At 41.4% G+C, this 21,524-nt stretch overlaps 1 protein-coding gene across 2 annotated transcripts in view; it reads left to right on the top strand.

The window, feature by feature from the left end:
* nrp2a (neuropilin 2a) overlaps window positions 1-21,524 on the top strand; it is a 127,526-nt gene that overhangs the window by 19,036 nt on the left and 86,966 nt on the right. For both annotated transcript variants that reach the window (XM_041781630.1, XM_041781632.1), the window contains exon 2: window positions 4,293-4,473. In XM_041781630.1, the coding sequence (XP_041637564.1) occupies window positions 4,293-4,473 (181 nt within the window). The remainder of the gene's footprint in view (window positions 1-4,292; window positions 4,474-21,524) is intronic.

Genomic DNA, 21,524 nt, shown 5'->3' with positions numbered 1-21,524 from the left:
TCATGCCTTTACCAAAGAGAGGAGGACAGTGGACACCACAATCTAAGTGGTGAAAGTTGCAAAAATAGGTTAAAGTAGTAAATTGGTCAAAAAGCAGCAAAGAAGTGGCAAAAAATGGGTGAAAGCTGGCAAAAAAGGATTAAAACTGATAATGAATGATTAATAAATTAACTAAAAAATGAGTAACAGGTGGCAAAAATGGTCAAAAAACAGTAAAATGTGGCAAAAAATGATCAACTAAAATGTGAAAAAGTGGCATTCAATGGCAAATGGTTGCTTAATTGTGCAAGAAGGGGCAAAAATGGTGAGAGAAAAGATGGAAAATTTTGAAAATAGCTATAAACCAAGATAAACGAGGCAAAAACTGGTGGAAAATAGTAAAAAACTGATTTTAAAAAAATGGGTTACAAGTGGCAAAAATGGTCAACAATGTGGCAGAAACAGAGTGAAAGAGACTAAAATGGACAAAAAATTGAAAATTGGCAAAAATGGGGAGAAAAGCTGGTAAAAATTTATTAAAAATAAGGTACAGGTGGCAAAAATGGTCAAAAACAGTAAAATGTGTTAAAAAATGAGTTACTAAAATGGGAAAAAGTGGCATTCAGTGGCAAATGGCAGCTTAAATGTGCTAACCTGTAAAGCAGATGGATACGCCCGTTTCCTTGTTTCTCACTGGTGAATCCATCGCTCAAAGCTCCCGTCTGAACCATTGGGCCCGGTTAGAAAGTGACAGGACCAATCAGCATTGAGGGGCAGCACTTTCAGGCTCAGCAGAGTCGTGACGTAAACAAGCAGCAGCAAGAGCTGGTGCAGTTATGGAGGAAGAGATTAGCGTGGATGCTGCTAAAGCGCCAGTTTTATCAGAACTTGACGACATTTCTTCGTTAAAAGGAGAACAAAGAACAGCAGTGAGTTGTTTTCTTTTCAAAAACCTCAAAAGTCGAGTACTGACGTGTCTACAGTCGCCATGTTTCGTGTTATTCCTCAGCAGCTGCACACACACAGCTTGCTAGCGGCTGTGTCACGTGTTTTGTTGCTCTGATTGGCCCGTAGAGATGTGATGGACAGAACGTCCACCCAATCACACTCTGAGGATTTTTGGAAGCCTCTGCCTTTCATCAAACGTTTCCTATTGAAGCTTTGGGTGAAACAAATCCATCTGGCGTGTCAGGTTATAAATGTGCAAGAAAGGGCCAAAATGGCAACAAGAAAGGGTGAAAATGTTGAAAATAGCAAAAAGGTAGATAGCCAAATAAAAGCTTTGATGAGTTCTGAGGCCTGCTGTGATTGGCTGGGCCAACAACCTCAGATTAAGAGCAGCATGAAATGACTGCTGTCAAGCTGAGAATTATTTCTTTTTGTGTTGTATTCATCCAGCTGCTAAACACAAGCTGCAGAACAAATTCTCCTCTGCTCTGATCGTTAGTCATTGCATCCCTGATCGGTTGATCTGCGTGCATGAGTGATGTCTGACTCTGCTGCCTAAAGACGGAGGTTTTCAAACAAGTATGCCGCTACTTCTCCCTGAGCTTTTCCACCGTTTCCACCTTTCAGTACCTGAAAGTTGCTCTTGTTTCTTCCGATTTGAGCCAGTTTGCCGAGCTGCAAGCTGCACACAGCTTAGGCTTTTTGATCGCAGTACTCCATGCAGAAATCAATCCCTGTGTGGAATTCAACACTAATGTGACATTATGTGCAAAAACCTGCAGACAAAAGCAGTGGAGCCTTCACTGGGGTGCTGCAAGCATCATCCTCTCTGCTTGTGATTGAAAGGCTGGATTATTCAGTTTTAGGAGTTTGCAGAAATTCATTGGATGACAAATTAGCTTTGAATGATTTTAGATGCTCACTATCATTCATTCAGATTAAGGTGTGTTTTTGTGTTTTCAGCAGACAGTAGAGCATGAGCCTGATAAAGCAGCTCTCTCTGTCCTCTATATGTTGTTTATCTTATGGCAGCTACAATATTAAGACAGCATTTGTTTGCCTTCTGAGTTCAATATCTCCAAGTTCATTACGTTTAGAGATCCCCCTGGTACACTCACAGACAGATACCCCCCTCTGTTGTCATGGAGAGCACGTTTCTGCTCTGTAAAGAATAATAATGCTATTGCAATGCAACAGTAATAAAGCTGCCATTGTGCATGCTCCTCTGCAGACTCCTGTAAACATGTTCCCTTTGTATGTGCATGTGAGTTGATGTGTTTGGCGTGTTTATGGGAGATAACACAGCGCCGCAGACGTCTTAGCCGTCAGCGCGTTAGCAGAGAATGGAGCCTTTTGTTGCAGCATTAGCTTCTTATTACAGAGCCGCGGTGACCCCCCAGAACCCCCCGCTAGACAGCCCGTCTGTGTGTCACTTCCTGCCCGAGCCTGCCGAGCGACGCCATTGGCAGGCTATTGTTCCTGGGAGAGCGCGATAGGATCGGGGAATGTGTCCTAATGTTTGCAGATTGGCTTGCCGGAGCAACAATTACACTTTGAGAACGCTCCCAACGGGGGAGCGAGGGAGATAAGAGCCTGGGTGTGGAAGAGGGTGAAAAAGCCTCACTCTGTGTGTGTGAGTGTGTGTGTGTGCAGCACTGATGATCTTTTATTGTTTTAATAGCTTACCCATGTGTTCCTGCTCACACTGATGATCCACAATGGGCAAGTTTTTCCAATTTCCTCCTAACTGACGGCCTAAATTGCTTTCTTTGTTTTACTGTTCATCTGTGTGTCGTCGCATCTTCATGCACAAAAATGACCAAGGAGCGTCGGCTCTGATGTAGGGAGTGTACGCCATGACGAATAAAAACATTGAAAATAGCAAAAAACAAGATAAAAGAGGCAAAAACAGGTGAAAATGGCAAAAAAATGATAACAAAAAATGAGTTACAGGAAAATTGGTCAAAAATGTGGCAAAAAATGAGTGAAGGAGACTTAAACTGAAAAAAGTGACAAAATGGTCAAAAACTGGCAAAAAAGTGGTAAAATTTATTAAAAATAAGTTACAGTTGGCAAAAATGGTAAAAACAATAAAATGTTGCAAAAAATTAGTGAAAAGAGAGTAACATGGACAAAACTGAAAAAAATGGTCAAAGAAATAGCAAAAAGTGGAAAGAAAAAGCAGCAAAAATTGATTAAAAATGAGTCACAGTTGGCAAAAAAACAGTAAAAATGTGACAGAAAATGAGTGAAAAGAGGGTAACATTTGGAAATTTTGAAAATAGCAAAAAGCAAGATAAACGAGGCAAAAACTGGTGGAAAATGGCAAAAAAAAAAAAGATAAAAAATTATTGGGCAGCAAAAATGGTCAAAAGTGGCATTCAATGGAAAAAGGCAACTTAAATGGGTAAGAAGGGGCAAAACATAGCAAAAAGTGGAAGAAAACTGAAAATAGCAGGACAAAAAAGAAAAAAACTGGTGAAAAGGGGCAAAAGAAGCGGCAATCTCGGGCTTTGAAAGCTGTAACAATAGATAAAAGTGGCAAAAAAGAGGAAAAATTGCAAATAAGGGCAATGGAAATATACAAACAAAAACATAAAGGTTGATAATTGAAGCCAACTGTACAAGAGTGTGGAACAAACTGATTAATGTCACTTGCAATGTATAACTAATGAAGTTGAATTTGACCTTTTTGAAGGTTTTCTGGGGGGGAAATATATAAATTCTGTGTTTGCTTTCTTGTAAATCTCAAAAATTTAGATTTTTTTACCCTAAAAATTAAAAAAATTCTCTTCATTTTTGATAATCTTTTTGCTTGGCCCTAATACATCATGTTTTAATGATAATTTTTTGAAGTATATGTAGATCTGATTTTGACAACTTCAGAGCAGACATGGTCCACGCCTCCCCAATGAGATCTTTGGCGCCCCCCTAGGGGTCCCTGGACCCCAGGTTGGGGACCACTGTTCTACATACACAGTGCATGAGGTCATGTATGCAGTAATGGGGGCTAGGGATGTAGAGTGAGTAACATGGGTACCGGCCCTTTTGTCAAACATCAGCCATTGGCTAATTCCTCTGCTATGTAGCGGCATGAGTGGTAGATGTTTTTCTGTAGTATCAGCTAACGCTCACCTGACTGCTTGATTTAGAGTTTTTTTTTGTCAGACTAATAACCCTTGGTTACATCACCATAACTTATTTCATCAGGAACTGGGATTTGAAGCAGACCACATAAAAAAAACTCTAAAATTAAGAAATGCATCATCAATCATTCAGGTGCAGTGAGGCTGAGTTTATGCACACTTTTCCTGTATTTTTAATATTTTACAATCCAATAATCGCTTTTGTCTCTGTCCTTGCAGCAGTCACAGAGTGTGGAGGCGTCCTGGACGCCAGCGAGGCCGGCTACATCACCTCCCCGGGTTACCCTCTGGAGTACCCCCCTCACCAGAACTGTCACTGGATCATCACGGCGCCGGAGCCGTCGCAGCGCATCGTCCTCAACTTCAACCCGCACTTTGAGATCGAGCGGCTGGACTGCAAGTAAGTTTGATCCCCCGTCACCCGTAAATCTGCGCCTCCTGTAAACGTTGGCGGTGCGTCATTACTCCAGCTGAGGCGTGATTTGTATTGACGTTTTCATTAGTTTGCCACAAAAGCGTTTGTTTCCCTTTATTCCAACATGCGTTTGTAATTCATTGCTGCGGTTTGGCTCCGTCCCAAGCTGCTGGAACGTTCTCCACAGTTTGACCACAGCAGGTCACATCAGAGGGAACTTTTAATTGTAGAAACAAGCAGAAGTGTGGTTTCTCTCTGTGATATAATTATTAATGCAAGAAAGCATCAACAGAGTGACACATTCACACCATCACTCACTGATGCTGCCCAGTAGAGCCGCAGACTTTCAGGACTGGACTGTTGGAGGCCGCTAATGGCTTTAATTGTTTGCTCAAGGGCACAGCGGCAGCACGGCTCAGAGGATCTAGCTCTTTTTAGTTTCCACATCCTTTAAACTTGGGTTGAATTTGCTTGATTGTGATACAGAGTGAATGCGTGTGTTTTTTAACCCTTGTTAAACCAAGAATGGAGCCTTTTGTAGACATTAAATAGAAGTGAATAAAATGATAATGAAAGAAAAAAGCACCACATTCTCCCAGAGATATTTGTCCTCATGATGTTTGAAAGCCACTGACTGAAGTTTTTAAATGCAGAAGAATAAACTCATCAAACTTTGAGCATCATTAATGCCGCCGTGACATTATCAGGCTGTAATCCTCCTCCATCTGATAGTCAAATGCCAGGCAGCCTTTTAAAGCGTGTTTGGTTAGAGGGGGCAGATAGTGCAGTGGGAAAATGAAAGAAAGAGATGAAAGCAGAGATTCGTGATGGAGTTTGACGCATGAAGGAGAATAAACATGGAAGAAGAAGAAGAAGGATGAAGCCCAGCTGTTGGCGTGGATATGACGGCGATGGTCCGTTTCCTTTCTCAGAGACATGAATAATCCAAATCATATGTTCTATTGTTTTTCTCCTCAGAGGAAGGAGGGAGAGTCACTGTCTGCTCCACTTTTATACAGCTGAGTCAGAGGGACCGCGAGGCTGACCATCTTGTAAACTAACAGACTTGTTTTTGGTGTCACACAGCTCAAACGTAGCTTTAGCTTTAGCCTAACATCGCTGAATGTGAATAAAGATGGCTGATGTGTCTCCATCTCCTCCTACTGTACAAAAGTGAAGCCAAAAATCACCACAAGAGCTGCAGACGTACCACAAACTTGGAGCCACTTCCTGTTAAACCGTCAAAGCACCCTCCGGCGGGTACAGCCCCCTCTTTCTCCATCAGTTTTACCTGAATAAATCTCCTTGAGTCGTTGTATAACTGAGCCAGAAAACTTTCAGAATAAAAGCATTCTGTACAAAAGAGGTGAGATCCTCCATGTAAATGCCGGATCAGGCTTTTACTTTGAAAAGCATGAACCAGAAGTGTGACCATAACGTTTACCTGTAGTAATAAGGAATAAATGTGGAATTATGGCGCTGTGGTTTTTATTTTGCTGTCTATTTTTGCAGAGAGATGCACACGACTCGTAGTAAAAACAGGCAAGCTTTCTATTTTCTAGATTCTTCTTTCATGACTCGTGGCACTCACACTGGTTAACATGCACACAGAAATGGAAATCAAGCTTCCACACACCCAGTCCAAAAAACACCATAACTCAAGCTCTGCAGGAGTCAACAGAGCTGTCAATCATGCTGTTCCCGCCCATTTTACAGTATCAAATCACCAATTAGGTGTTGACTTCTCAGATAAATTAACTCTTGCCTGCATAAGTTACTATTATATCCGTGGTAGGAGCTAACTTTAATGACAGAGCATGTTTTAGAGACATTATTTGTGTGTTTTGACTTCATAGTTTTGCAGCTTTCAGACTTGTGAAGCTGTGAAGTCGTGCACAGGAAGTTCACTTTGTTCAAGCTGCAGTGGAAGCAGTGACACTGGCATGGCTTTTCGAATGAAAATGCCACCATTACATTATTTCCTTTTGTTTAAATGGCACTCAGAGGGACAAGAAATAAGACGACAAAGGTGAAGATCTAGATCAGTGGTTCCCAACCTCTTTCACTGGCACCCCTTACTCATATCCAAGAAAGAAAATCTAAAAAAACCCAAATGTTTCATTGATAAAATAGGTCTGAACATGTTTTTGAAACCTTTAATAAAGTATTAAATAAGTGTCATGGGGATCAGTGCTTCCTATACCTTCTTTTGGTGCAGTGCAAGACTAAAAACTAAAGTCCCCATCTCTGATTAACTCATGAATTGCACCTTCCAGAAGAATTGGACGTAGACGCCATCTTTCCCATCCATCCACATGAAGGAGGAGGAGCATGTAATTTCTGCAGCCAGTCAGTAGAGGGAGCTCTAAATGTTTGGGCTTCTTTTTGGGCAGCTGTCACATTGTCCATTTTTATACAGTCAATGAAAAAGGAAGTTTGGTGCTGAAACAGCCCGGTATATTGATTTTTACAGTTTATTTAAATAAAAATGTGTCATTTTATTTTATCCTAAGATTGAAGTTGACAAGATATTCTCACTTCATCTACACCAGTGATCCTCAACCCTGCTCAACCAAAGAGCCAAATTGTTGAAAAATACCTTTGAAGGAGCCGCAATCTGAGTGGCGAAAAGTAAATTAAAGGTAGCAAAAATGGTCAAAAAGTGGCTAAAACTGTGGCATAAATTAGTGGAAGTTGACTAAAATGGGCAAAAAGCAGTCAAGAGTGACAAAAATGGGCAAAATAAATAGGAAACAAGTGGTATTTAATGACAAGTAGCCTAAATGGGCAAAAAGGGGCAAAAATGGGATAAAAGTGGTTAAAAGTAGAGCCAAAATGGGCAAAAAAAGTAGGAAAAACTGGTATTTAATGACAAAAAGTAGCTTAAATGGGTTAAAAGTGGTGAAAAAGTGCAAAAATGGAAAAAAAAATAGGGAAGGAATGGTTCGTAGCCTAGTTGCAAAAGGTAGCTCTAATGGGATAAAAGTAGCAAAAGGTGGGAAAAAATTGATAAAAGTGGCAAAAATTGAAAAAATAAAGGGCTGCAAAAAGAAGTGGCATAAATGGGCAAAAAAGGAAACAAGTAATATTTAATGGCAAAAGGTAGCTCTAATGGGATTACAGTGGCAAAAAGACATGGCAAAAATTGGCAAAAAATGAGGAAAAATGTGGTATTTAATGGCAAAAAGTAGCTTAAATGGGTGAAAGTGGCAAAAAACTCTGTTTCTGTTCACTCTGTTTCTTGTCTTTTGTCTGGGTTGTTGCTTCGTTTTTGTACTTGCTTCTGCACTTGTCAAAGCACTTTGTAAACCCATGTTTTTAAAATTGCTATACAAATAAAGTTGTTATTATTATTAGAAATGGTAAAAATGAGAAAAATTTGATAAAAGTGGCAAAAATTGGAAAAAGTTGCAAAAAGAAGTGGCAAAAAACGGGCAAAAATAAGAAACAAGTAGGATTTAATAGTGAAAGGGAGCTCAAATGAGTGAAAAGTGGCAAAAGAAATTGTGAAAAACAGCTAGAAAAGTTTCCCTTCAAGGTTTTTTGGGTAATAAAATTTAGAATCAAGCCATAAAAGAGCCACATGTGTCTCATTCGCCACACGCTGAGTATCACTGGTCTAGACTCTTCCAGCTTATGCAAAAATAAATATCTTGCGATTCCCATCACTTTGTCTGCAGATTTTAAACTTTTTAAGAACTTGTGTGCAGATGTTGAAAATATCTTAGAAGCTTAATCTCTTAACCAATCAGAGATGTAATATTTATGAGCATTTATGTCCTGACTCTGTGTTTAATGAAGAACTAACAACCCGACATGTGCCCATTTGTTTCATTGTTAGTCGACAAAGCGGCGTTTCTGGCGAGGATAGAAATGTAACTTTCATGCGGACATCAATGGCGGCGTTTGGTGAAAGCTTTTTTTCTAATGATTGTCGTCTCCATTCAGATGCTCATGTCATTCTGCAGCCAACTGTAAATGCTATTTTGATGCCTCGGCGTTGTGCCTCCAGGTTTCTGCCGCTCTCTGTCAAAGGCAAAATGTTGCATAATTATCTCGCTGGCAGTATGTTTCTCAGTACTTTTACACCAGCCTCGACACTACTGGAGCGGGAGAGTCCAGTGTGCTGCAGAGAGGAACGGCTCAGCTGTTGATAAGCAGTTTCTCACAGCCCGAGGCGTGCAGGGCAGCGGGAGGAGGAGGAGGAAACTGAAATGCCTCCTCTTTCTCCGCTCTCTGCAGACATTTTACAAGGATGGGGGTTATTCTTCTTCTCCTTTTTTCAGTTTTACACTCGCCTGGAGGGGCTGAGGCTTTGGCCTGGCCTCTAACACACTCCCACTCAATCTCCCCTTCATGCACCCTGCATGTATGAGAGTGTGAATGTGAGTGTGCTGGGGTGAGTGTGCATGTGTGAGAGTGTGCATGTATGAGTGTGCATGGGTGAGTGTGTGCATGGATGAGAGTGCATGTATGAGTGTGTGCATGTGTCAGAGTGTGCATGTATGAGTGTGTGCATGTGTCAGAGTGTGAGCGTGGGAGGGAGAAAGTCTTCATGTGAGTATTTCTGCAGGCATGACAGTCAGCTTGTATGAGTAGGGCTGGGCAGTGTAAGATTTCTAGTGAGTTTATGAAGTCCTCATGCTCAGTAAAAGGTTCTAATCATGACACCCATTAGTTATTTCTCCACATGAAAAATCCTGGCACATATTTTATGTAAAAGCACCCAGCTAAAATCACTCAGTGTGATTTTTGGTCCACATTTCCCAGCCCCACCAGCAGCTCTTCCGGGCATCCTCTCGCCCTGAGATTTCTCTGCTTTTAAAGGCCTATTAGGGAGAAAGAGGGGATCATGCCAACATTTATTTATGCATAACCTCCAGCTCTAATGTGTTTGCCCTTCTGGATGCATTTCCCTTTTGGGCGCCGAAAAAGCAGCAGAAATGAGTGGAAAAAGCCAAAGTAGGGCTCGATATTCCTCCTCTCTCTGTCCTCCGCTCTGCTTTTTACTGGGGATTGATCCCAGCCCTGTAGCGCTGTTACGGCTAGCTTCCTTTTCTTCTGCTTTTTTTTTTTTTTGCCTGTATGATTAGGTACGGCAGTGTGAGCGAGCAGAGAGGAGATTTTTGCATGTTTTCACGCTGCTCGGCGATGGTGAGGGGTGAAGGGGGGAGTGCGGAGGTGGAGGGCTCGGTATCTCGGTCAAGGCTGAAGAATCTGCGTGACAGCCGGGATTGCAGAGTCAGAGAGTGGTACCTGAAACACAACACTAGTCCAGACTGCTGCTGCTGGAAACACAAAGAAAACAAACCTGGGAGCAGCTCTGATTGGACCCTTACATCTTTATACACTCCTGGAGCTACAAACTTCACAACAAGCCTGCAAAAAAGAGCCAGAGCCATCCTATCAAGCCTGTTTTAGAAAACAGAGAATGACTGCCTGTGCTTCCTGGGATTTTGCACCAATGCTTTAATCTGCTGCAGAGTTGCATGACCTTTTGTGTCCCTTTAACCCTTAAAGAGTCATTTTGGATGCTTTAAAGCAGTGATACTCAACATGTGGCTCTTTTATGTTATAATTCTAAATATTATTCACCCAGAAAACTTTAAAGGGAAACTTTTTTCCCTTTTTCAATTTTTTTTTCACCCAATAGAGCTACCTTTTGCCATTAAATACTTGTTTCTTATTTTTCACCTATTTTGCCTCTTCTTTTTGCCAACTTTTGCCCTTTTTCACCACTTTTCACCCATTAGAGCTACCTTTTGCCATTAAATACCACTTGTTTCCTTTTTTGCCACTCTGGAGTGCTTTTTGCCCATTTTAGTCAATGTCCACCCATTTTTTTGCCCATTTTTCCCCCTTTAATCCCATTTTTGGCACCTGTAATTCACCATTTTTTTCCCATTTTAGCAACCTTTTGCCATTTAATACCACTTTTTTCCTTTTTTTGCCACTCTTCACTGCTTTTTTTCCCATTTAGTCAATGTCCACCCATTTTTTTGCCACTTTTGGACCATTTTTGGCACCTGTAACTCATTTTTTGTCACTTTTTATCCATTTTTGCTATTTTCTGACCCCTGCTCCACTCTTTCTTCCCATTTTCACCCCTTTTCACACATTTTTGCTTCTTTTTGAACATTTTTGCCAGCTTTGATTTACTTTTAATGCTCCTTAAGCTGTTATTGCCACTTTTCACCTCTTAGATTGTGGATCTTGCAAAGGCATTTTTCAACAACTTGGCTCTGTGGTCGAGCAGGGTTGAGTAACACGGCTTTAAAGAAACATGCATGATAAATTGGTCCAAAGATGTGTTTAAAATCGCATCCACGTTCACATCTAAGCCTGTCAGTGTGAGAGTCCCCTCAGACAGCACATCCCCCCTGGGGCACTTTAGGCCCTTCTAAACCATAAAAAGTGCTCAGTCAGCCCAAGCAATAGGGGTCTGATCTTCTAATTTTCCCCCGTCCAGCTGCAGATTTTCCCTCCGAGGGTTCAAACAGTCATTCCTCGGACGCTGCGGCGTGGCCAAACGGCGGCTGTGCTGCAGCAATCAAATCTGCAGGTCTGAGGTGGCACTTTAATTCAGGATTTCATTTCAAAAGGGGGGAGCCCGGCCGCGTGCCAAATAGCTCTTACCTCCAGGTTGCCAGCCGATTGATGCGAAGTAAATGTAATAAAGGCTAGATGAAATATCAGGCCCATATCTCTAATGCAATCTGCCATCACTGAGCCTCAGGATGCTACCTAGTGAGGAGGAGGAGGAGGAGGAGGAGGCAGCTCTTCCTTCAACATGCTCTTTCTTTTTCCCTTCATCTTCCTTTTGATCCTCTTCTCCCACCTTTTATTTCCTCCTTTTTATTCAGTTATTTGTTATTGAACGCAGCCTGAGGTGGGAAGATTTGAGGAAATAACTTTATCACACACACATCATAAAAAACGCCTGCTCACTGAGAGAGATGAATCTGTGTGTGCGTGCTATCATCGTCTACACACACCCGCAGGGCAAGCAGAGAGGCGTGAGATCAATGTGTGTATTCCTCTTGTAATGGGAAATCGATAGATGATCAGCAGTGACCGCAGGGAGAGAGAGAGTAGAGGAGATGACGAGGAGGAGGAGGAGGAGGTGATGGCTGAGGATGAAAGAGAGACAGATGAGCTGCCAGAGGTCACGACTGAAGGGAGCTGTTCACGTTCTGATGGGTCAATATGTGGCTCATGGGCGGCGTTTAGGGCCGGATCATGGCCATCAGAGTGGAACGGTCATGACTGTGGCTGAGGTCAGAGCTCTAATGATGATATGAGCAGGGACAGGTGGAGTTAGAATGAGAAGAGAGCAGTTTCAACAGTTTCTCTGATCAATTGCTCCTTCCTGCCACGGATGCTCCAGTGTGAGTAAATGTGCTGCAGATTTACCAAAACAAAACTGTAAAAATGTGAGTATAGATGATTAAAAACGCATTATAAAAGATGCATTCCTTTTAATTCTGCAAATGAAGAAAGCTCAGGGATGCACGGTAGTGCAGGGGTTAACACCGTTGCCTCACAGCAAGAAGGTTCCTGGTTCAAGTTTCCATGTTCTCCCTGTGCACGCGTGGGTTCTCTGGGTTCTCTGGCTTCCTCCCACCACCAAAAAACATGCAGTTAGGTTAACTGGTTACTCTAAATTGCCCGTAGGTGTGAGTGTGTCTGGTTGTCTGTCTATATGTCAGCCCTTTGATTGACTGGTGACCAGTCCAGGGTGTACCCCGCCTCTTGCCCAATTCCAGCTGGGATAGGCCTGGAATGAATGTGACAGGAAGTGCATTTGTCCAATCACCTTCCATGATTTTCTGAAAGGTTCTGCCCTCTAAAAACACCGTCTACGTCCAGATAGATGTGAAATATATGTGATTCTATGGATATGTGAACGAGTCTGGGTTTATAAGACTTTGATTAAGAAAGAAGCCTTCCCCCTGGAGCGGCGTCTGCATGAACTACTTCCTGTCCCGTAGAGTCTCAGTCATAAATATGCTGATAGGTCGATTAAAAGGCGGCCAGCAGGGCCAGCAGGGTCACGGCTTCAGCTCTAGTCTGATGTTTCCAATCGATGAGGCACTAGAAGGTCCAGGGCTGAGCCCAGACTGCCTGTGGTCAGCGGTTTGGCCCCTGTCATCTGTAAGTACCGGTGTGTGATGGACGGCCGGTTAGGGAGGAGGAGGAGGATGAGGAGGAGGAGAGGGGTGCTGTTTGTTTTTTGGGTTAGATTGAAGATGGCAGGCCCTGCAGATCTGCAGGGATTTCACTCGCAGCATCTAGTTAATATTTCAGAGGCACTTATGGTTTATTAGAGACCCCATCCAGGGTGAACGCCGCTCGCCCTCCCAGCCTGCCTTAATTTCTGCTTCTGTACATCACGCAGAGGGAGACGAGAGAAGCGACAGGCAGTTGTTCTTTGTTTACAGCTCGGAGATCCCGAGGCTCTCTGAGCTCAGAGAGGAGAAAGAAAGAACGGGAGCAGAGCCGACGGGGAAAAAAAATCATCTGACAGCGGCCAAGTTTGGTTTCCTGATAGTCACCAGCAGCTGTTGCTCTTTTATCTGCACAAACACAATAAATCAGGCGACCAGCACGCACCAACAGCAAATGATGTGCTAATGTTTGGTGTAGTTCTGACGCTCACAATGAAAGCTTTATGTGTTTATGCTGGCGTTAAGATTAAAGTGACTGAAAAAGGATATGACGAGCTTTTTTAACGAGAACCCCTCTGCTGACGAGTTAAAACATGCTGAGGGTTTATAAATAACACGATTTCTGATGTGTTTACAGAGAGAAATCAGCTGCTATCGGAGCCTTTAAGGGACAAAAAGACACGGAGAAGCCATGTCTGAATTCAGATCCATCAGAGAAGAGCTGACTTCAATCCACCAGCTTTTAGGCCCCTTCTTTTCATTCTTCTCTTTTCTGGTTCTCCATTCTTCTTCCTCTTTTGACCACCTTCTCTTTCTTCTTCTTCCTGCCAGTTAATTTTTACTCTTCCTGTTTCTGTTCTGCTTCACCTTTTTAGCTCTCCTCCAACTTTCTTTTTTTTTTTTTTTGTGGTTTTTGTTTGTCGAGAAATAAAGTCACTGACATCTGTCAGTCTGGAAGAGTTTACAAAGACATTTCTACCACTTTTGGATTCTAGAAAACCATGCTGAGAGCCATTACCCACAAATGGGGAAAACTTGGAATCATGGTGAACCTTCTCAGGAGTGGCTGGCTATTTCTTAGGCTTTGGGACTCCAGCCAACCATGCTGAGAGCCATTATCCACAAATGGGGAAAACTTGGAACAGTACTGGCTTGCCTACCAAACTGACTCCAAGAGCGCATGGATGACTCATCCAGGAGGTCCCAAAAGAACACAGAACAAAAATTTAAGAGCTGAAGGCCTCACTTGACTCGGTAAAGGTCAGAGTTCATGATTAAACTATGAGAGAAAGGCAGAGTCCACACTGAGACGATGCATGGCGTGAGAAAGTGTGCAGTTTTGGCCACCAGATGTGCTTCAGTGCTCTGCGTTTCTCCATCATGTAAGCACACATAGAGCATGCTGCAGTCATGTTGGCGTGTTTGGAGGTGCCTGCAGGAAACAACCCCGGTCACCAACAAACAGCAAAGGTGTGAAAGACAATTAGCCGTGTAGACATAGGGACCTCAGAGCGGACATGTCTGGTCTGGTGCAGAATTAGCGACCCTCGAGGGTTTCCATTCCCCTAACCTCCCTGGTCCGCCTCGTCTCTGCGGGCGTCTTTGGGGGAGGGGGAGTGAGACGGTGTCATAAAGAGTCAGACAGACTGCCAGACAGACAGACTAAAGGAGGGGTCCGGGTCCAAACGAGCCCTAATGGAGCCTGGATGTGTGATGCTCCTGTGTGTGTGATTTATGTGTGCGGTGCAGTGGAATGTTTGTGTGCAGAGAGCGACAGACAGCGCTCTCACTCATGTCAGAGCCTCATGCATGTATTCATCAGAGCCCGGGGAGAGGCAGAGCGAACAGGTCAATAATCACATCTGAGGAACACTCACTCACTGACGCTAATCCACGACAGGGCCGAGCGAGACAGAGCCAGAGAGGAGAGAGGGAGAGAGAGAGACCCACTCCAAAATCAATTAAAACCTAATTAGGCTCTCAGCTCGTTCACGGGCCTTTTATCCTCTGTGTTGGCGATACGGCGCTAAGTGTGTACGCGCACGCCTCTGTGCACACACGTCAGCCTAGCTACATGTGTGTGCGTGTTTGTTGGCATATTTAAGAGTGTGTGTTTTCCCCCAGTGTGTGTCACTTACAGCCCTAAGCAGGCGTACTCTTACAGGCTCAACGTAGGAGCTCGCCGCTAAAGCCGCTACGATCGCCTCCGTTAAAGCAGGATTACAACCATAACACGAATAAGACAGCCGGACAATTGGCTCCTTTACTCGCTTCAGACTGACTTCTGTGCAGATTTACTTCAGCCACAACCTTCACACGCTTCTCTATTGTCAGAACACGCCATCGCCTGCAAACCCAGCATGCCTTCAATCCTGATGGAAGAGATTGTTTCATTAATCTATTATCATAGCAGCTATGAAAGTTAAAAAAGTTAAAATACACTCTAAAGGACAAGGAGAAATTCTTGCAAGAAAATAAGGTGCAAATTATGCACAGTTGCTTAACAAAAGACTCAAGGCATGCAAATAATTGCAATTTCAGAACTGCATGCATTTTTATACTTTGATACTTTTTCATACATGTCTTAAAACGATAAAACCCTTCATTTTAATGATTGTTAGTATAAATAAATGCCAAAGCTGTAAAACCCCACAGATCTGCAGTCATGAGGCCTTGTCATGAAGCTCCAGCTTCATTACTCCTTGATTCCACGATGAAGTTTTCTGGGTGTCACCGTCATACTGCATTACGGCGTTACAGAAGCACAAGAGAGCACAGCGCTCCTCTGCAGGCTCCACTTCTCCTGCTCTCGCCTCTATAACGCCTCTACTCCAATCAGGAGAGACTCAGTTCAAGTGATTTATTCTACAAGTTTGGAAATGTTTGGTGATGTTCGAAATGGTGAAACGTTGTTAGGGTATAGACTCCATCGTGATGTCTTTACTTACCTTCATACTGAAGGCAGACATAAATTTCCCACCTGAAACAGCCACTTTGAAGCAGCCTGTGCCTCAACCTTCAAAGAGAATGCGTTGCCTGAATAGTTGCTGCCAATGTAATTGCACATTTTAGAAAGTTTTCAGGATTTTCCTGCATTTTTTTCTACAAGAATTTACCTGATGTAGGGTGTCTAGGCATGTTAATTCTGTTACCATAGTATCAAAAAGGGTATTTGATTTTTTTTTTTACTTGTACCATATCAAAGTTTAAAATGTTGTAGAGTCCAACTACATGAGCCTCTTATAACTGGTTGAGCCTCAGGACCTAGCACCTACTCCTTAATGAGAAATCAAGACCCAAATTTGCAACTTAACCAGAGTTATCCAATAAAAAAGTCCAAGTTTTGATCCTTAGAAAGAATAAAACAGTTATGTTTAGAAGAGTTTCATAGACTCTTTGCCATCTTCTGTACATTTTTAGCTTAGCTTAGCTTAAATGTACAAAACTTAAATAAAAGTAAAATTTCCTTACATTATATCTTCAACAATCCCCTCCCTGGTGTAATTCAACCCTTTTTGACCCTTTTTTCCTCCGTCCTGCTGTGAAGGCATGCACAGCAAATCACTTCACCACACAGCCGCCATCGCCACCGTGTTTGACCTTTGTGTGAAGTATGTTTAAAAGAAGTCAGAGTTCAGCCGGCAACAGAGTCAAGCTCTAAAATGTGGGGATCAGTATCTAAATATTAGAACTGTTAATGCTGCAGCTCTCCTGGATGTTGAACCTGATAAGACTCGATGGAACCAGAACTTTTCCTCATTTGATATTCTGCATGTTTCCAGATGCATGTGCAAGCTGAATTTCTGCACATTGCATGCAAAAAGTAGACATTGAAGTCTTTTTAATCCTAAATTAGCCAGACTTGATGGCATTTTTTTCTTGTATGCAACCTTTTATTCTACTAATACTATTCTATAAAGTGCTTTCCTTAAACGCTGGTACTTTAAAGCAGTGTTTCTCAACCTTTTCAGCTCACAACCCCCAAAATAAAGGTCCCAAAGACCGGGGACCCCCACTGTACCTGAAGGTGGTGAAACACAGCCATAAAAAAATACAGTCATGTGGGAAAGTGACCAAATTTGGTTGAAAGTGGCAAAAATAGGCATAAAAAGAATCGAAAGGGAATAGAAAAAGTACTAAGGGGGATTAAAAAGTGACCAAATTTGGTTTAAAGTGGCAAAAATGGGCAGAAAAAAGTATTAAAAAGGGAATAAAAAGTGGCTAAAAAAGGTTTAGAGTCGCAAAAATGGGACTGAAAACTATCAAAAGAGGAATAAAAGTGGCAAAAATTTGCATAAAAAGTACTAAGGGGGATTATAAAGTGACCAAATTTGGTTTAAAGTGGCAAAAAAAAAGTATTACAACAGGAATGAAAAGTGGCAAAATAAGTTAAAAGTGACAAAAATTGGCATAAAAAGTATTAAAAGGGATTAAAAAGTGACCAAATTTGGATTAAGGTGGCAAAAGTTGGCATAAAAGTATTAAAAGAGGAATGAAAATTGGTGAAAGTGGGTAAAAAATCACAAAAATGGGCACAAAATGTATCCAAAGGGAATAAAAAGCCGCCAAAATGGGTTTATAGTCAAAAAAATGACTGGAAAATTTGGTGAAATGGGAAGAAAAACTGGGTTAAACTGGCAAAAATGGGAATAATAAATAACAAAATGTGGTTAAAATGGGCATAAAAGTAGTTTATAGTGGCAGTACAGGGTTCACAGAGGCAACAATAGGTGGAAAGTGGCAAGAGTTGGTTTAAAAATGTCAAAACGAGGCTGAAAAAAATGGTTAAAAGGGTTTGAAATAGACAAAAATGAGCTTTGGGTGGCACAACTGTGCTTAAATTGGTAGGAAAAGTGTTGAAAATTGGTAGAAGTTGGCAAAATTGATATAAAGCGAAAGTGTAAATAAAAGTTTTTTTCTAAGGCATCTGGAGACCCCTTTTAAGTGTCTCACGACCCCCAATGGGGTCCCAACCCCAAGGTTGAGAATCACTGCTTTAAAGTATAATTTGTAATGAATCTGATTACTTCTTCATGACGTTATAGTCAAAGAAAGTGGATGTTCAGTGTGGGTTTTGGATATTTTACTCCAGTTCAGCCTCAGGTTTTTGATCCTTACCCACAAAAATGTCTCCTGGGGAGTTTTTATCATTTAGTGCATAGCTTGACTTAATTTAGAGGCTGAAAGTGAGATGTAAATGATGTAAATCATGCCTTTTAAAGTCTGAATCCTCCTTTAAGTTTGAGTGTAAACGCTTGTTTTTGTGTCGCGTCTCACTAAACAACGCCCCGCTGTTATGTAACGTGATATTTTGATCATTTCATTGGTGGAAATCCTTTCCCCTGCAGCTTTGTTAGCCGTCAGCTACGGCGCGCTGTGCTGACACTGTTGTGGTGACCCCGCAGCATTTTAACACTTGAATCCTCTCCTGTCACCTGCCACAGTGACCCAGATTAATGAGATTGGGATTATCCCTCCATCAGCAGTCTCAGTCTCCTGCATGCTCTGTTTAAGGAATCAATGCTCTGCAGGAATGAGATCGACCAAAAGAAAAAAAAGAGGCTTACTGACTCTTCCTAATCTCGGTTTTATTCCAAGCCGCGCTACAAAAGAAGCCTTAGAGCTGAGCTGCTGCAGAGAAATGCCGCGGAGAGCTGATTGGTCGCCCTCAGATTTACTTCTGCCTTAGTGAGGAGAAACATTAGCGAGACGCTGCGTTGAGACGTCTGGTGTGCTTTTTCAGCTTTAAGGAGCCCATCAGTGTAATTACGGAGACAACAGCGGCCCCGTTGTTTGTCTGACGCCTTCGTCATACGAGCTAATGAGGGGAGCGTGTGTTTGTCGGGACGGGGCGTCCACGCTGAAGCTGCTGGACTCCCGTGGCGATGCAGTTAGTTACACAGGGAATCACAGTCAGGGGGAAGAGGAGACACTTGTTAGCATGGCAGAGAGGAAAACAGAGGAATAATAAAGAGACAGATTACAGTCATTTACTCACAGTTACTGCAAACAGAGCAGCGTGCATCTGTAGGGGAAATAAAGATGCACAAGCACGTTTTTTTTATTTGGTCTCTTTTGCCTTTGTTTGAAGAGGACGGGACAGGGGATAGTGTAGGAAAGAAGATGGTGGTACTTATAATAAGGAGCCACAGGCTGGAATCAAACCTGCTTGAAAGACGAGCTCCATAACCGGTCGGCCATCTATTCCCCCAGAAAAGGACAATTCCAACTAGTTTAACATTCTAATGCTCCAAATGCATAACACTAAACCTCACAGCTGCCGTTTGTGGGAACAGCGGAGATTCCTCAGACGTTAGATCTCAGAGAGACGTGATTTCAGAAGATGGCCAACATCAACGTATGTTTGACTGAGAAAAAACTCATTTTGTTATGTGTAGCCGTCAAAGTATGCAGGGAGAGCACAACTATACTGTCGCCAAAAAATCAGGAAGTTGCTCCTCCATTCCAGACGTCCATCCATCTTTATACCTGGCTGTGTTTGTTGTGCTTCCTCCTTCAGTCAGCTTGCCCCCTGATTGGCTATCACTCTGATCTAGCAACAGTCCTCCTTGCACATGCTCAGTTGTCCTCAGTGTTTCCGCCACGCAGCAGGATTTCTGGTCATAAATGGTGATCATGTTGGATTTGAAAGTTTAAGCAGATTAGGGAGGGTGGAATCTCTCTGAACACAACCACACCGCAGGAATCTGGCAACATAATCTTTCCACCATCACCATCAGATAATCAGACTTTTGCTGACTGGTCTGAAGGGGGAATGGGCATGATTATCTCGTAGTGTGTGTAACCGTCTTTGTTGCTAAAAACGGCACATAAAGGTTTCATTCTCTTCTGTCAGAGCTGGGCCTTTTTCATTATTGTCCAACGATATTACAGAAAGGATCCCTGCAGAGTCGGACCTCTTTTATAAAGGATAAGATGCTTTTATTAAAGCAGAAACAGCTGTTGTAATGTCCTCTCCAAAGCCACCAGATCTGACCCACAATGACCAAATGTCATTTGTTGGCTCGACTCCTCCTCCTCCATCATGTTTTTGATTTTTTCATATTCTGCAAGGAAAATATTCAAGTTCAAAGACTCTAAAGAGAAAGATTTCACAGCTTTTCTAGAGCAGCAAAGCTTCTTCTTTTAAGACTCTTAAATAGCCGTTGGATCCTCTAAGTCGGTGGTACTCCACCTTTTTCCCCACTCGTAAAAAAAGCCAAGGCTTTCCACAAACACTTGGAAAAATAAAACATCAATTTTGATCGTTTTTATTGGAGAAATCCAACATAAAGGCCTTCAAACACTTGTTTTTGCAGTTCAGTTATTCTGAAAGCATATTAGAGTAACTTTTAAAAAATAGAAAAATAAAGAGGATAAAAAATACAAGTAAGTAATTATGAATAAAATTTTACATAAATATATAATAATTTTGCTATAAAAAATTATATATATAGATTATAAGGAGTTCTATATAACTACCTATAGCACTTTTTAATTTCTAAATAAATAAAAAATAAATAAATGATATATATATATATATATATATAGTAGTTATATAAATAGTTAGCAATACTTTATATACATTTTAAATATTTTTTATTTTGTATTTTTCATATCTACATATTTATTATTAAATATAGAAAATTAAAGAGGATAAAAAATACCAATAATTAATTATGAATAAAATTTTATATAATTGTACTATATTTTTGCTATAATAAATAAATTATAAAGAGTTTTATATAACTACCTATAGTACTTTTTATTTATAAATAAATAAAAAATAAATGAATGATAAAAAGTTACATTTTGTTATTTGATATGAAGTAGTTATATAAATAGTTAGCAATACTTTAGATAAATTTTAAATAATATTTTTTATTTTGAATTTAAATTATATGCATATTATTATTAGACATAATAAACGTAAAGAGGATCTGTTATTTACAACAATAAGCTCAAAATTCTTGAGTTTAAAAAGTTCTAAATTTGCAAAAAATACTTTTGGTCTTTGAAAGTCAAAAATGAACTAAAACTCAGAGTTTTTCAGATTTTAAAGCAAATCTAAGCAAAACTGAACCTTTTTCACCGTCCTAAACTTTTGACCTTAAAAACTTAATTTTTATTTTTTTTCTTTTGCTTAAATCACATTTTCAGCGAGTTTTTTTCTCCCAAATTTTCCACTTTTTAACTTCTAAATTACGATCTTTGGCAGCCCCCTTGGGGTGCCCAGACCCCAGGTTGGGAACCACTGCTGAAGTAGCAAACACAAGACCCAACAAGAAGTGTTGTATGAGTTGGTAAGATGTGGGGAATTTTCAGCCATCCATGGGAAAACCTCTGAAAGTCTTTGTCCTTTGTCGTAAATGTGACAAATATTTAAAATATCAGTGTTTAAAATCCTTGGGTGCTTTTTAAAATCTCAGATATCTACAAACATGAATTATGTGGTTTTCCTCAGACCTCAAATCACCACCTTAGACCTGCTGTTTGAGAGTCAGTGTAGTATCGTCTAATAACACCAACAAAGAGAAGAGTCTGTTCACCAGAAAGGCTGTGTTTTATTCTAAATAACAGTTTCTACTACAGCAGGCTGAGGCCTGGAGATGTCGTCATGTAAACACTGTTTAAAGTCACACATGCACATAGACATGCTAAGAACACTGCAGGTTTCTGGACTCATTTACACTGAAGATAAATCCTAATCAGAAATAAAGACTGACTCTAGACCCCTCCACCTCTCAGTGGAGCGTGTCGTCTCTGTGTTGACTCTGTGTGCCTGCTTGTGTCTAATAATGTTAGAGGAATGACACACGGGGCTCTGAGCTAATTCTGGATCAGCCAGGTGGGCTCTCTCTCTCTCTC

This window comes from Cheilinus undulatus, linkage group 24, assembly GCF_018320785.1.
Source record: "Cheilinus undulatus linkage group 24, ASM1832078v1, whole genome shotgun sequence".
In the NCBI taxonomy this organism is placed as follows: domain Eukaryota; kingdom Metazoa; phylum Chordata; class Actinopteri; order Labriformes; family Labridae; genus Cheilinus; species Cheilinus undulatus.
This window is presented reverse-complemented; position numbering and strand designations above follow the sequence as displayed.